Source organism: Astyanax mexicanus, chromosome 12 (assembly GCF_023375975.1).
Source record: "Astyanax mexicanus isolate ESR-SI-001 chromosome 12, AstMex3_surface, whole genome shotgun sequence".
Lineage (NCBI taxonomy): Eukaryota > Metazoa > Chordata > Actinopteri > Characiformes > Acestrorhamphidae > Astyanax > Astyanax mexicanus.
This window is the reverse complement of record NC_064419.1, coordinates 38,383,078-38,400,403: the sequence shown is the minus strand read 5'-3', so window position 1 is coordinate 38,400,403 and position 17,326 is coordinate 38,383,078. Positions and strand designations below refer to the sequence as shown.

Genomic DNA, 17,326 nt, shown 5'->3' with positions numbered 1-17,326 from the left:
TGTAGAAAACATGTTTATTAGACAAATTATACACAGAAAGCTTTGCCACTTGTAACAGAGGCCTCAGTTTGTTCCATTTGAATAATATGCAACACATACAACAAAATAGGCCTATATTAAATACTGTACATTATAATCAGTCGAAAATGATCAAGTAAATCCTGTACATACTATGTAAGAAATTAAAAATGTTACAGGCTTAGCAAGTTGTACATGCTTTCTTTTCATATGGAAGAAAAAAAAAAGAAAAAACTTGCCTTCATAGATCCAGAACTCAACATGAAATGAAAGCCAGAAAATCCCAACGCCTCACCATCAGAGAGGGACCGTGTAGAACTCAATTAGTGCAATGGTGGTCTAACACAATGTGGCTTTTTTTTTTAATATGTTAAAACTCTATAATCTTCTCTTTAATCCAACCCAAAAAATTATCTCCATGTAAAATATACATTTTAACTTCTCTTCATTTTATACTAAATAAAAATCTTGAAATCGATACTAAAGAAAAAGAAACTGTTCCTATTGTCATTCAGTAGCCATAGCTTAAGAAAAGTACATCTAGAATGCTGTCGTCAAAAAACACTGTTGTTGTCTACACACGACGTTTGGCGAATTAGTCTGAGGATAACAAAACTGAAAGCTCATTCTAAACAACTAACATTAGTAATATTAATACAGTGTTAGTGAAAACTGTTTGGATGTGTGTTTTTTTTTTTTTTTTTTGCTTTTTTTTACTTTTTAAACTCTTCAAAATGTGTCTTTTTTTCAACCTGGCTTCACACTTTGATGGCCATGTTTTTAACAATTAGCACTTAAAAAAAAGTTAGATAAATATTACCCCTTAACATTTACGAAACAAAATAGAAAGTTATTTCGAAGAATTCCCCCCGTAGGTGGGCGCAGTCGCGTCTGTCTCTCAGGGTGGCCTGCTGTTGGTTTTGTTTGAGGACGCGTGGCGAAGGATTTTTAAAAAGAGCCCTCGGTCTAAGGCTTGTGTCGAGAATCCCTTTTGAAAAGTTTGAAAGCTCTTTCTCTCCTTCTTCTTGACCACCGGAAGCTGCGGCGCCTATCCAGCCTACAGGACGAGGCTGTTGTACAAAACATTAAAACGTTGGTCGGTTAAACCCTGGCACACAGCTGCTGCAGAAGAGGAAAAACCAAAAGAAAGCTTTTTTCCATGACTTAATGACGCAAACCAGTGTAAGAAGATGGCACTGAAGCAATTTTCAAAACTCATAGAAGTAAATAAAAAAAGAAAGAAAGAAAACAACAGACAGCACTGATCTTTTTTTCTTGTTTAAACTCTCTGACCAGACACATTCCACGCAATTTAAGATTCAGTATACTTAAAACAAAGTCAATAAAACACATTTAGAAGCCTTAGCTGCATCCCCTGCTTCTACACTTGGACTTGTTTTTTTTTTGTAAGTGTTTTTTATTTAGTTTTTTTTTGTTGGTTTCATTTTCATTCAGTCTTTCTCTTCTACAGAGTGTCCCATGTGTGAGTGTAAAGGGGCCCGGTGGATGCAGTGCCAACGATCACAGCTCACTGTTAGAGGGTACCGTTAACCAAGCTCCCAGTCCAGGCTGAACCGAGAGAGAGTGGGCTGGGGCGAGACTTCCTGAGCAAGCCTCGAGTTATTGCGGGTCTGTAGGTCACTCTGCAAAGTGCAGCGTCTCTTTTATCTTTCGAATTTTTGTCCAGAAACGAAATGAAATAAACTAAAAAATGTAAACATCCCATTGTTGTGAGGTTCATAGTCTCTGTAGTCTGCATTTCACACACATTTCCCCTCGATCTCAAACCTCAGCTGTGGGAAAAAAAAAAAAACGAACAACCAAAACAACAAAAAGTAAAAGGTAAAGTTGTCTTATTGTCTTAGTTCACATGAGAGTTGGAGAGGTCATCTCCAACCGACCACAACGACAAAAATGACGAAAAATCAGACACCATCCTCATACTCAACAAGGAGCAAGGAGACGAGTTCAGGCAGGGCCAGCGCTCCCACCTCTTCCACCACCAGCTGGAAAATAGCGACCCACCCCCCCAACAAACAAACAAAAGAAAACGGAAGTGGAAGAAAGGAAGGGACGACCAAAAAAAAAAAAGAAGACTCTTATTTACATTTCCATATTCTCTTTTATATGTTTCTTTTTTTCTTTTTTCATTTTTTGTCTCCGTTCTTCTGGGCCCCCCCCCCCGATGGTCTCTCATATGGAGGTGCCCCTGTCTGGGTCATTGCCGTAGCTGAAGCTGGGTGCTGGCGTGGGCTGGTAGGGGATGCTGGACATGGTCTTGATGGGGCTGCGGAAGAAGCCGCCGTTGGGCGCCCGCTGGCGGAAGGGCCCCGCGCCCCGCTGATCAGGCACGGGTCCGAATGCGAAACCGGCGGCTGCCTTGGCCGACAGGCTGCGGCTCAGCGTCTGGATCTGCTCGGGGATGAAAGTGGTGGTGGTGATGTGGGTGTTGCGGAAGTCGCTGATCTGTTCCAGCGCCTGCCGGGCAGCCGGCAATGAGTCCATGTCCAGGGGCGTCAGGTCGATGGAGGAGGCTGAGAACTGCTTGTGGGGGCTCTCGTCGTCCGTGCACAGGCTGTTGACCCGCCGGTGGAGGTGCTCCAGGTCGATCTCCTTGTCGTCCTGTTGGGGAAGGGAAGGAGGGAGGGAGGGGTTGGAAAGGTGGGAGAGGTGGAGTGGGGAAAGGGGTTGGGGAATATTGGGAGTCAGAGGAGGAGATAAGGAGGAGAGAGAACAGAGAGAGAAAGAGAAGAGGAGGAGGGGTGAGGGTTGTTACAGGAGCAGAAGAGGTACAGGGGTATAAAGTGAGGAGAGTGGGGAAAGTGTGCGATCGTAAGAGAAGAAACAAAAGGAGGGAGGATGTGTGTGACGTGGAAGCAGAGAGGTTAGAAAGGTAGATGAGGAAGAGAAGAAAGGAGCAATGGAAGACGAGTGGAGTTACGCGTAAATTGAAAAAAGGAAGAGGGTTACAGGTACGAGGGGTAACAGATTAAAGTTGGGATGGACGTTGAGGATGTTAGCAGTGAAAGGGTGAAGTTTGCAGTTGCAGCAGATTGGGATAGGGAAGAAAAGGCACAAAAAAGGACAAACGCTGAACTCTAGTGAGAAAGGTATATGAACAATGTTTCCACAATGGGTTTGTCAAGAAGCTCTGCAATATAGCAATGTCCTAATTCCAAGCTATAGACTAAAGAGACTTAGCATGTTCCTACTCTTAAAAAGGTACTTATTTGGTTTCTGGCTTGGAAATGCAGCTTTATGAAAAGTCTTTACTTGGTATAGAGTGGAATAATCAAGCAGGGTTTCTTCCAGTCCACAGTTTGCAGAGAAATGTATGACTACATTGTACTGAACAAAAGGGTTTGACTTTAACTTTATTTGGTGCTACATAGAATTATTTTTGTGAAAGATTCTCTAAAATACAAGCTACAAGAACAGTTTTAAATCTAAAAGAGGATAATTGTTTAACCCCATAGACCCCATGGTCAGATAGTTAACATGAGTTTCATTGGCTCTAAAAAAGCTGACACAAATGTTACCTAATTATTCTCAACAACTGACTAATAACTGAATAATAAACTGAGGACTAAAGGTATTAACTACACAAAAAATATGGTTCCATGGTTTTCTGAGGTGTAAAGTTTCTGTATAGAACTGTTTTTCTCACTAAACAATCCTTGAAGAACTTGCAGTTCTCCCATCACTAGGAGAATGAGAACCAGCAAATTTCTCCTCCACTACATGTGAAGTCAGACACCGCCTCCTGTATCCGTAACTCTGATATATTGGCTAACTGTCACCTGTGTCTAGTCTAGCATCACAACGGAAGTTTAATCTTCTTACCCAAAGAGAGCATGGCCAATTGTGCTCTCTTTGGGTCCAGGATTCAAACACACCATAGGATCATTATCATTTGGAGCCCTTGAGGTGGTGAGAAAGTGGTTTTGAGTCCTGGGGCCCAAGAGTCCTATTGGCTTCTCACTAGAAATTTCCAACTAAGGAATGTTTTGCTAATTATTTGATGAGTTGATTTAGGTGTTGCTAATAATAAGAAACAGTAAAAATGCTGTGCTCTGAAAGGAACTCTCTCTATTTTGAGGTTCTTCACACATGGACATCTCATTTCTGAAAATGACTTGGCATCACTTTACAATAGGAGTTTTAAAGGCTATTATTATAGCAATTAACAGTTCTTATCAAATAATGTATTAAAACATTAGTTATTGACACTAGTTAAGACATTTTAATCATTACAGACTTTGTTTAACTAATGTGTCTATCCATAATCAAGCATTACAATTCTAATGATAATGATTCCAATAATAATGAGACAATAATAATGAACCCTTTAACAATGTTCATTACTAGGGGGCGCCGAGTGGTCCAGCAGTCTAAAGTGCTGCCACTATGATCAGGAGATTTTTGGTTTAAGTCCCGGTCATGCAGCTTGCCATCAGCTGCCGGAGCCCCAAGAGAGCACAATTTATTTGCCATGGCCTTGCTCTCTTTGGGTGGGTAGATGGAGCTTTTTCCCCTCATCACTCCAAAGGGTGATGTCGATCAGCACAAGGCATCTGTGAGCTGATGTATCTAGGGTCACTGCTCCTTTCTCCAAACTGTTGAAGCAGTTCGGAAAGAGGCGAAGTCTGACTTCACATGTGTCAGAAGAGGCATGTGCTAGTCTTCACCCTTCTTGTGCTGTGGCATCACAAGTGGAGGATTATACAGCTATGTAGCAGCTGAATGTGTGAGACAATTAGCTTAGCTAAAATGGGAGAAATAAATAGACTAAAAAACAATGTTTGGTACCAATTTAAAACAAGACTTCCTTTTAAAGGGTTTATTAATAGTTTATAAAGTATTTATTAATGGTTATTAATTAGGATATAAACCATTAATAAGCAGTGACAACACATACAACACAAATAGAAAGGGCAACAGTGGCCTGTCGTGCACCAAATAGTGATTCCACATTTGTGTATACTGTTGAACCTCAGATCTTACTAAATGCTTATTTTATTTTACCTTTTCCATCAGTCAGCATTAACATTTCCGTTAACAACTTTATTCATTTAACTATGAAAACATTTTAAACAACTAAACTGACTTACTATACTATCTTATTAGATGTTAAAAAAGTTATTTTTACTTTCGTTTTATGTGTTTTAAGTGCTTATTAAAGTTTTTAAGTATTTACAACTTAATTGATAACCATTAGTAAACTCGTTTATAAATGATTTATAAGCTCTTTATAACGGAGCCTTTTTTAAAGTGGTACTTACTACTGTTACAGTTTAATTACTGTTATTTGTGCCTCTTATTGTAAAGTGTTACCATGAGTCATCCACTGAAACACGTTCAGGAGGGCTCTGTCTTACATATATTGGAACCAAAAGTGTTTTTTTGTGGTAGTGGTCATCAAGCTTGTTTCTGAAACCCTACCTTTCTTCAGACTTTAGCTTTGACTTATATAAGTTATATAAGTTATATTTTTGATACTCTTGACAACCGGAAGTTCTGAAATTCCCTGGATTCCGACACCTAACAACTCTTAAGCCATTTGTGGAAAGGAATAATTGGATATTTTAAATAAATTAGAGCTTTATGGCTGCTGTGCATGTATGAAATAAAGAGCGATTTAGTACTTATTTATATTAAGTAGATAAAGACTATGGCAAAGCTATGGCATTTAAAGGAGAACTCTGGTGTAAAATTGACTTTGGGTGCAGTAAAACATGATAAAAAGTACTTACTTTTTTATCCCGGAGCTAAGCTAGTATTATGGGATGTAAACAGTGTTTTTTAATAAGCTTCTTGTGCACTTTTTAAGTTATTAATGCCTTGATTTAAATGTCAGGGCTCTCTGGATTCTACCAAGGAGGTGTGGAGCTACTTTGAGCTGGATAAAAAGGAATTTATTGGGGGCAAACTATGCCCTGATATGGCCGTTGAGTGCTGAGAAAAAGAGCACAAAATAACCGTATCTCAGGAAGCCGTAGGAGAGCGGAGGTACTTTTATAATCATGTTTTACTATACCCAAACCCATTTTTCACCAGAGTTCTCCTTTAATATATAGCATATATAGCAATATATATATTGCTATAAAAAATGTGGTTTTACATTATTCACTTTGTTAAAAAAAATACAAACACACTAGCCACATTCAATGTATTTCAAGAAAAAAAGGCGTCTAAATGTGTTTTAAATTGTATTTTATATTGCTTGCTTTTACCTGTTGCTTTCTTAAGGCCTCCATATACTTTTTGCTAGTTTGTGAGCATTGAGATGTCTTTTTCTTAATGACCAAGTCAAGAAATATGTAATTATATGTAATTATAGGATGGATCATATTTTTTTTCCCCCACTGACAAACACCGAGACTCACAGGATGCTGGACTGTGTGTGGGGCTGCAGTTGGCCTACAGGACATAATGACTTCCCGTTTGTGGAGTTTCAAGTGCAGTCCTGGGACTCCGGCTGCAGCAGGACCCTGCGTTGAGAGGGGGGCAAGGGGGGGGGGCTTGCTGGGGTTGGGATTCCAAGATTGGGGTAGACATCCCTTTCAAAGGGGTGCAGGACAAAAGGGAAGGTGGGGTTTGGGGGTACCTTTTAAAGTAGTGTTGGAAAGGAGGGCAGTGTCAACTAAAGAATCTTTTCAACTTAACTTATCAATGATCAGATTGTTGAGTTTGTATAATTAATAGAGGCACAGAGTTTAGATAAGACGATCTACTGGTTTTTACTGAAGTAAAATCCCTTTATTTTTAGGAACAGTTTATATAATGAGATTTATTTAGGTTTTTAGTGACTTTTCAGTGCTTAATTTAAAAAAAACGAAGTAAACCATGTTTTTGTGATATTTTTCTACAGTTTCATATATTATATTATGCTTTCATGCTTCACTGAAAAGTAGTGCCACACTGCAGACTTTAACTAAACTCTGAGAACTCTCCTCAGTTCTGCCAGCTGAGCAATAATGTCCATTAATGGCACCTTAAAAGGCACGCTGGATGGCACATTGATTCTATTTAAAATAATTGATACAAGATCCAGTAAAATATCCCTCAACCCCAATCCTCAATCCTTTCTCAGGCTTTCCACCTGCTGACACGAACATTACGGACTCCACTTCCCACAATCCACCTATACTTTCATTCAGAAGTTCCTTTTTAGCTGTCAGTGGAAGACAGTTCCCACATTCCCAGTCACCTGACTATTAGATCACATTCACCTGTTTGTCATTAAGTCTTTTTACTTTTTACATTCAGCTCTGGAAAAAAAAAATAACGACCACTTAAAAATGATAAGTTCCTTTGATTTTACCAAATTGAAAACCTTTGGAATATAATCAAGAGAAAGATGGATGATCACAAGCCATCAAACCAAGCTGAACTGCTTAGATTTTTGCACCAGGAGTGGCATAAAGTTATCCAAAAGCAGTGTGTAAGATTGGTGGAGGAGAATATGCCAAAATGCATAAAACTGTGATTTAAAAAATCAAGGTTATTACACCAAATACTGATTTCTGAACACTTGCGTAATATGAAGTCTGAAAGCTTTGCATCTTTTTTGTTATTTCAGCTTTTTCTCATTTTCTGCAGATAGACGCTTTAAATTACAATATTTTTAATTGGAATTTGGGACAAATGTTTTCTGTAGTTTATAGAAACATATACTGTACCTATAAATAGCAAAATCAGAGAAACTGATTCAGAAACTGAAGTGGTCTCAATTTTTTCTTTTCAGAGCTGTATACTGTTCCTGTCTGTTTGCACTCTCCCTTTGCGAAGTATTGCCAACTTTTTGCCATATTGAGCATTATTATTATTATTATTATCTGTGTTTTGCCTGCCTCTACCAATCATTGTCTGTTAGCCATTTCTCTGACTTTAGCATAGCCTCTTTCAGTTTTGTAGTTTTGGTTTGTTTGCTTTACTGGCTTTTGGCCCTGACTAGCTTATGGTTTATGTCTTAACTGTTTTGTTAATTGTTGTGATATTACAGTAGATCTACAATCTACTTTGGTTGTGATTAAACCTGATTAAAATCTGCCTCTTGCTTCTAACAATGGGTTCTAATGGATGAGCCAGCTGCTGTTTTTTTTATTTTACAATAAACTGCTATATGTAATATTCTCTTCATGTATGAGAACCACAAAAAATAATGCCACCCAGTTATTTGTCAATAAATAAGATAACGCTACACATACAGCTTACCCTCCGTTGATTTTGTGTTTTTCTGTAAGCACACGATCAGTAAGAAGGTTCATTTTACATACGAATCTCAGCAGCAGAATTTTATTCCACGGTTTTGCAGCTGAAGCTGACCTGCTGTGCTCTTTCTTATCTTAAGGGAAAGTGTTTAAACGTAACACAGAAGTCACATGGGTTTTAGCAGTGTGATTACTTCTAGGCTTCAGGCACAGGGGTTTCCTTTTTAGCAGCGGTCTAAAGGCTGAATACATTCCACAAATGTCAGAGAATGTGACTCAAGGCAACTCTATATTATATTAACCACCCGAGTTCCAATAACCCTCCATTGCAGCCTGTCAAACACCCTGCGCTGTGGGTATTTGCTATTGAAAGAACTCAGTGCGGTAAGTACGTCCCGATTTCTACTAGAACTCCGACTGCAAATATCAGAGTAGACTGTATTTAATCTCATTGGGCCTTATTCATAAAATCTAAATTAAACTGTAAAACATTAACAAACTGTAAATATTAAATTCTGAATAGATTACGAGTAAAACAGACCTTCCAGAAAATGTTCCGCCAGATTCACAAATGCTGTATCAACACCAGATTAGTTAGTAAAACACATTGAACGTGTATGTTAACGAATACCAGTGTTTTTTTTTTTTTGTTTTTTTTTTTACATTACTTTTCAATGGCAAACAACTATCATAATCCACAGCCATGAATTACCACCATATGATGACTATATTAGAAAGCAGAAACCCCTTAGACTGAGAAATCACAGCGATTTTTTCATTTAATGAGGTCCAGTGTTTGGATATAAACTCACATTTGCATACAGTTTCTGGACATTTTGAATGGCCACTGTCCTGAAACACACTGCTAATGATGTAACTGAATAAGCTATGGCATTCTTTTTTATCTAAATCTTCTTTTTCACTTCTTTTTCACAAAATCCCTTATGATCTCCTGATAATAAAAGCATACGATTTTTAGTTTTCCTACATAATTTGAACACACAAATGGTCCCTTACACTCCTGGTGGACCTGGGAGTGATTTTGGAGTAAAAGACTACAAACCCCAGAACTCTATGGACTACAAATGTCACCGGAATTTTTTTCCGGTTTTTGACCCCTTTGTGTTTTTGACCTGGATTTTTGTTTTCTGGTTTGAACCTTTTTTTGGACTCTGTTTACGTCTCTGGATTGCCTCTTATATACTGGCTTATATTTATTTATAACTCGCTCTCCGGCCATACGCCATCTTATATCTCATCCATGATTTCTAAAAACACCAGTAATTATTATAATTATCAGACCCGCTCTAGTGACTGGATCAGCTGTCAGGTTCCTGGAGTTTTTACTGAACTTGGAAAATCTGCTTTTATCTACGGAGCAGCAGCGAGCTGGAATTCACTATAGGCAACCCTAAAACTCAGCTTGCTGGTGTCAATAAATCATTTTAAACTTAATATTAAACTTAATGTTAAAACTTTAATATCTAACCACCTTCAGACAGCCTGTACCTGTTTTAGTTGTTTAGTAGTTTAACCATTGTTTTTTCTTTTTATTTATCCAATTATATGCTTTACCTTTTAGCCCTTTTATTTTATTTATTTTATTCATTTCATCCTTTTATTTGTTGTGTTACTGCTTTTACTTTTGGCCTTTTACCTTTTTATTTAATTTATTTCTTCCTTTTATTTTTTATAATTTTTTTATACTTCCATAATTGACTTTTTTTTATTATTGTGGTTATTTTAGTGCTTTATTGCTTTAACAGTGTTTATATTTTAATATTCTACCTATTTATCTCTTTTGTTGTTGCTCTACATTTTAGCCTGTTTGCATATCCTTTTTTCTTTTTTTCTTTTTTCTTAATTAAATCTTATACTGTTTGCTTGTTTTTATAATTTAAACTTAATTTTCAATCCCTTCAATTGTATGTAAACTCAGCTACATTAAAAATGAGGGTTACCCTCAATGTATTTACTGAGCGGAAATAAAGGTTAATAATTGATTGATTGATTGTTGTTACCTGGTGTTTGACCCAGCTTTGCTGGTATGTTCGTTTTGAGCCTCTGGTCCCTACTATTTGCATATTTGTAAATAAAGTCCTTGTAGCAAAGCATCTGAATTTGTCTCTGTCTTGCCTGACCCTTCTGACAGACTGTGTGATGATGTGATGTTCTAAAACCTTGATCATTAGCTACAGTATATTAGCTGTGAGATGCCAAACCTCCAGTACAATTACCCTTTGTATCTTAAAACACAGGTTAATCAAATCTAATATTATATCTCATATTAAACTGGGGGTCCGGCAGGGGGTTTGCTCCACTACCTACGTGTGCCAGAGGCTTGCTGAGTGAGGAGAGTGGGCCGGTTAGTGTTGGCAGAACACGGTTCGCGATGGGATGGCGAACGTGTGGCGCAGGGTGGAGTCCAGGGGTGTGGCGCAGCATGCAGGCGACAGGTGATTGGATGAGGGCCTGAGTGTGAGCGTGATGTCACTCTGTGGTTCGTGGCACGGCTCTTCCTGCCTGACAGATGGCCCGTCGGCCTGCGTCTGCGCAGCCGTGAGCCAGCCCACGAGCCGCGGGGCGACAGAGGTATGAGCAAAGGCAGACAGACGGACAGGCGGGCGGATGGATGGACGGATGGATGGAGCAGGCAAATTGGAGGACGAGATAGAGGTTTTTGTAGATAGGTGGGGGATGAGCAGAGAAAGACAAACAAACAAACAGTCAGCACACAGACTTGGCTTGATTTTTTTTTTTTTTGCTCTTTTTTGTCCAACGAGCCAGATACCTGGAAAGGTGAGATGGTAAAAATGGCATTTTTTCATTTCTCTCCCTCGCCCGCTTTAACCCTTCAACACAGAGTACTTATCTACAAAACAAAACAAAAATAAACAACAAAAACAAATAAAGGAATGCGGCGGACAGCAAATCTCAATCTCACATGATTTTTTTTTGCTTTTTTCTGACAGAAATCACACATTTCTTGAGGTCAGAGTAATGGTCAACACAGAAGATTGTGTGGAGTTCAGCATCCTCTGAATTTAAATGTTTTTTAAATGTTCTTATTTTCCTTCCAACTTTTGTAAAAAAAAAAAAAGTAATTAAATAATTATATCATAATTTATTAACTTTTTTCTAATTTGTATAAGATATTTAAAAAAACAACAACAACAAAAAAAACATAAAACCCTTGTTAAGATCAGGAAAAAATTGCACTCTCTTCCAGAAAAGAAAGAGGGAGGAAACTGGTTATAACCAGCTATAATCTCTTGGACTGCAGGCTTATTGTTCAATTGATAAATTCGAGATTTGCTTCAAATTATTGTTTTAGGTGAGGAAAAGTGAAAATGGACAGTTTAGGTCAGTTTCCCGAACAGAGATTTAGTCTAGTTGAAGACTATGCTTTCCTTTCAATAAAATCTCTCAATTTAAAATGCTGTGAAATGCAAGACTACATTGGAAACCACTGTAATTTAGTCTAAATTAACTCTGATTTACATAAAATGTTTTATATAACATTATGTAACATTATTTTATATTACTTTAAGTTTAAGTCTGATGCTATTGGCATCTTCTTTTACTTTGGCTTCCTGCACCTTCATTTTTGCACACTGTGTAAAATTTGCAAACTGTGTAAAAAATGCAAATAAATCAAATTTTATAAAATATTTATATAAATATATTAATTGATTTTTTTTATTTCCATTCCATTGGAAGTTTGTGTGTAATACTTTATGTTTTAAATTGGACTTTTTTTGTTAAAAGTAAAAAAAAGAAATGATTAAAAAGTGTTCTAAATCACATACAATTTTAAGTAGAAATTTTCTGTTACTTTCCTTAAAGGCTCTAGTACTACTACTGTTTTTTTTTCAGTGCAGTTTGCGGTGCCAAGTTACTGTTTCATTGGTTTATAAACTTGTTAACTGGTTGGTTTCTGGTCTATTTTGATGAACAACAGCTCTCAAATAATGTAATAGTGTTATGTACAATAACACATCTACAAATAAATAAAAATGCATGATGTGTACTGTAAAGTAAAGTAATGGATACAGAGTCTAAAAGGGTTAAATATAAGTTAAAATAAGTTTCAGTAAACATAACATTACGTAAATTAAATTAATCCAGGCTTACAGTGTAGGTTTAATCCCTGTTTGGGAAACTGTTGCTTGTGAAGTTGTGGGGTTAATAATCAGAGGTAATGCTGGACTCCACGTAATCATTACAGCAATGACACAGCAGACATTTGAGATTTTTGTTCTGCTTTTTTTCAGGCACATGAATAGGACACAGCTTGGCCAATCAATGGCAAGGCTTGCACCGTGCATTCTCTGGGTCTCTGGATCCAGTGGGCCACCTCTCCTCTTCCTATAGGCAGGTGGCGCTGTGAGGAGAACGCTTCACGTTCATACAGATAGAAAAGATGAACCTGACGCTGACGCTGGGCGAAACCAGCTTTGACGGCTTGTCAAATCAGCTCTCGCCGAGAGAGAGAGAGAGAGAGGGGCGGCCCAGGAATCACAGAGAAGCAGAGAGAGAGGAAACAGGGACAAGCTAACACCATGACATATGCAGTGTGAATGTGTGAAAGTGTGTGTGTGTGTGTTTGTATGTGTGTGTGTGTGTGTTCATGTTAAGAGACAGAGACACAAACACAAAAATTGGATCTACAGTTTCGGTGTGCACTCAACGTTAGCTAGGTGTCAAAAGATATTACTGGCGCGAGAGGAGATAAAGAAAGCAGTCAGGATGGGTTAGTGATGCAGTTAGATGCAAGGGCACACCACTCAGAAACTACAGTCCTACACCATGCCTGCGGATGATAAACAATATCTATGGTGCATTCAATGAAAATGAGAAAAAAGAAATGAGAAAACGATGAAATATGTTTAAGCAAGTGGGTCATTATCAGAATACTGTGCCTTTTAGCCCTCAAAACGTTCAAAAAATTACTTTTTAAGTTACAAAAAATGTATTTAGCAATCTATCCTACCCATTAATTTGTACTTGTGAGACAACATAGCTAACTTGAACTTCCTGAAGGTTAATATAAACTATAGGTTTATTAATTATAAATAAAGGTTTAATAAACTATATGTGCACTTTCAAAGTTTTTAGTGCCTCGTTTTTTTTTATATCAGGGCCTCAGAATTGTACCAATGAAGTGTGGAGCTACTTTGAAATTGTTAATGGTGTAAAAATAGTGATTTCTTTGCATGAGCAATGCTTTGCCCCTCTCACTAACATTGTAAGCCTGTAGGCCTAACATTGGGAGCTTTGGCTAACAGTGATGTATTTCAGAATGCAGGGGGGTTACAGAGGTGGGATATTCAACAAAAAGTATCACTTTTGTATGCACCCCAAGTCTATAGAAGGTTGTCATTGATTCATCTCAAGATGATACAGTGAGCAGAAAAAAAAACACTTTCTTAAAAAAATATACAGCTCTGAAAAAAAAGAGACCACTTGCAAATGATGAGTTTATTGAAAACGTCTGGAATGTAATCAAGAGGAAGATGGAACTGCTTGAATTTTTGCACCAGGAGTGAAGGCATAAAGTTATCCAAAAGCAGTGTGTAAGACTGGTGGAGGAGAACTTGCCAAGATGCAAAAAGCAAAAACAAAATCAGACAAACTAATTCAGAAACTGAAGTGGTCTCTTAATTTTTCCCAGAGCTATATAAAAAACAAAATGTGTTATTTAAAAAAAATGTACCACCCCCACATCAAATAAAACTGTATTAAATGTATGAAAATACTTGAAATATAAGATTAACATTCCTCTATATTTGTAATAATGCATTTATTCATATCAAATCGTGAAAAGTCTCCTGTTACACATCGCTTGTGTGAAATTAAAACAGCTATTCTGTGAACACAAAAGGCACGTCATAGTGATATTGACCCAACTAATTCTGACACACCACTGACGTCCTTAGTGTGGCAATGACCGTGTGGTATGAAGGGGCTTTCATCTCAGCTTTTATCTTTTGACCCTCTGCCAATCAGTTCCCTGCTCATATTAAAACTGATTGATCACTCGAGTGTGAGGCGTGGTGTGCTCAGCTGTGTGCCCTTGTGTGTGTGTGTGTCTGAGTGTGTGTGTGTGTGTGTGTTTTGACAAGCTTCAGGTCTGAAGGAACCTTCTGGAAGAGCGCACCGAGGAGCAGAGCCGCCTCAGCGCGATGGCGCCGCAGGAGCAGAGGGGAGACTCGAGTGTGACAGCCGACCTTCTGAAAGCCACTTTAGAAAAGCTCACAAGAAATCAATTTCCATTCCACCTTATGCTGATAATCTTATCACAGAGCGCTATTAATCACCTCTCAAGTACCATATGCTTAGATGCACTCTTAGCAATAATAGGAGGAATAATTAGAGCATGCATGGCCCTCACAGCATCAATTTACTCCACTTATATTAACCTCTGATCTTTAAAATACACAAAATATAATCTGTATATGATCTGTAAATATAAGAGAGTGAGAGGAAAATCAATTTTCCAGCATGATGTCCAGAATAAATAAGATAAAAGATAAAAAGTTAGCTTTTTCTCTATAGCTGATTTATCTTTCTTTACAAGACCACTTATTAAAAAGACACGGATCATTATACCATAGCAGTGGTGAACGGTGTTCAACAACTTATTCACAAATTTACTCATAGAAGCTCAACATTTCAAAAAAAAAAAAAAAAAAAAAAAATCTCTTAACGCTAAAATTGCACTCAAAGTTTAGTGATTTTAGCCCGATTTATGAGTGAGGTCAAACACCAAAGGTGTAAAACGAATTCATAACATTCATTGCTCAGGTAAAAGTATAGATACTAGGGTTTAAAATACTTCTGTAGAAGTTAAAACATCAAGTTTTACTCATTAAGTAAAAGTGTAAAAGTACTGGTTTCAAAGCTATTTAAAGTATACAAGTAAGAGTAATGTAGTAAAAGTAAAAAATGTCATTAAGGGCATAAGCCTAGTACACACCACAGAAGCCTACAGTGCTATATTATAAATGTAAATGTTAACAAATTTGGGACCACTTAAAAATTTGAGTTTCCTTGATTTTACCAAATTGAAAACCTCTGAGAATCAAGCGAAAGATAGATGTTCACATGCCATCAAACCAAAGTGAAATGCTTGAATTTTTGCACAAGGATAAAGTTATCCAAAAGCAGTGTGTAAGACTGGTGGAGTGGAGAACATGCCAAGATGCATGAAACCTGTGATTAAACTATCACAAGGTTATTCCACCTAATATTGATTTCTGAGCTCTTAAAACTTTATGAATAGGAAAGTGTATTTTCTTTGCATTATTTGAAGTCTGAAAGCTCTGCATATTTTTTTCTTGTTATTTCAGCCATTTCTCATTTTCGGCAAATAAATGCTTTTAAATGACCATATTTTGATTTGGAATTTGGGAGAAATGCTGTCCATAGTTTAGTTAATAGAATAAAACAACAATGTTAATTTTACTCAAACAGGTAGCTTTAAATAGCAAAATCAGAGAAACTAATTCAGAAACTGAAGTGGTCTCTTATTTTTTTTCCAAAGCTGTATGTGTACGTATATGAAGTTGGACACTATTTTTTTTTACTTTTTGATTAATAACATAATAAACTGATGCAATGAAGTAAATCTAAACTAAACTTTTTTTTTACTACATGGACATGTCTCTTTGAAACTCAGTTGACTTAAATATTTTTGAATCAAATGTTTTACACTCAATAATTCCATAGCAATATTTATAACAAGCTTAATTCCACTGCAATGGTAGAAGGACCCATATAACCTTTTTTTTTACTGTCATCTGCTGTGTTATACGATATGAATGGAACATTATGTACGTATATTCTCACAATAATTTCATTTTCATCTATAGTAACTCATGTATTGGAGTGCAGGTTGCATTTTGCTTTATATTTCTTTATCGTCGTCCTGTCTGGCACTATTGTAGCTGTTCTGACCGCTCTGTGCCTTTGGAAGTGGTCAGTGGGTCAGTGGGCCGAGGCCAGGGTCATAACGGGGATGGCAGGGGTGTTGCTGCGGTCATTGCTGTGTGTGGTGGGGTGGTACGTGGCCTGCTGCTTCTATTGGCAGATGAAAGCTGCTGGGAAGGCGGGGGGGAAGTCATCTCAAGGCTGGACGTAAACCCTGCTCACTGATCAAAAAGCCAAAAAGCAATCTGCAGGGTGGGATGTGTTTTCTTTTGGCTTTGTTTTTTGTCTTGAACCGTGAACAAAAGGAGGTTTTTACATGCACTTGCTGTGTGCGATGTGTGAGGATTAAAGGCTAGGCTCATTTCCCATGCCTCTGGCAGACTGGAATAGGGTGGGGCGCATGGGATGGGACTTGACGGACGTGAGTGGGTTGCATTGTATTGAGTAGTTAGTAAGGACCCTATCGACTGGAGGAGACAAACGCCTGCAGTTTGACGTCTGAGAACGTGACGGGGAGCCATTAGGGGTAAATCATTCCTTCAGACAGAAGGAGGTTCAGGTGTTGTAACAGGCTTTTAACAGATGAAGCCTGTTTTCTCGGTGCACGGTTTTACGTTGGAATAATTGGACTGTACTTGATGCTTTAAGTGGACAATGAAGCAAAATGGATCTGGCTATTGAGAACCTCCAAATGCTCCCATTTGGAGGCGATATGGTTTCATCTTAATTGCTAAACCTGAGCTGCCAAGAAGCCAAATTATGTTCCATTTGTTTTGCCAATTAATTTGCGTTAACAAGCAACACATCGGAAAATGGCATCAGGATGCCAGTTGTGAAAGAATCGCGCTCTCGTAAAAACAGTCTGGCGCTGAGATAAATATTATACTCTTCTTTTAGACGCCCCTTACTTCGATTCAGTGTCCTTGCTGCTCTCCTTTGACATGAATGATCAAGATAAGATTATGCGTTAACGTTAGTGAGGACATTGATTGATTCATTCTGATTCATTTGACACCTGATTGATTAATTTGAAGACTTTTAAAGCACATATCTCCAATGTGGCTAGAATATTTTGGGCAAGTGGCCGTTTTTTACTTTGAAGAGTGTGTTTATGTCTCTGTCTTGAGGTGAATGTACCCTCAGAATGATTCGTGTGCTCTTTG

At 37.8% G+C, this 17,326-nt stretch overlaps 1 protein-coding gene across 2 annotated transcripts in view; it reads right to left on the bottom strand.

Moving 5' to 3' along the window:
• grid2 (glutamate receptor, ionotropic, delta 2) overlaps positions 1-17,326 on the bottom strand; it is an 874,963-nt gene continuing 857,637 nt past the window's right edge. Inside the window, exons 16-17 of one of the 2 annotated variants that reach the window (XM_049485584.1) lie at positions 10,560-10,780; positions 2,518-2,640 (exon numbers count right to left, since the gene is read on the bottom strand). In XM_049485584.1, coding sequence (XP_049341541.1) covers positions 10,598-10,780 — 183 coding nt within the window. In that variant the 3' untranslated portion in view covers positions 2,518-2,640; positions 10,560-10,597. Of the gene's footprint in view, positions 2,641-10,559; positions 10,781-17,326 lie in introns of both variants that reach the window. The other variant, XM_049485583.1, reaches the window with a different exon arrangement.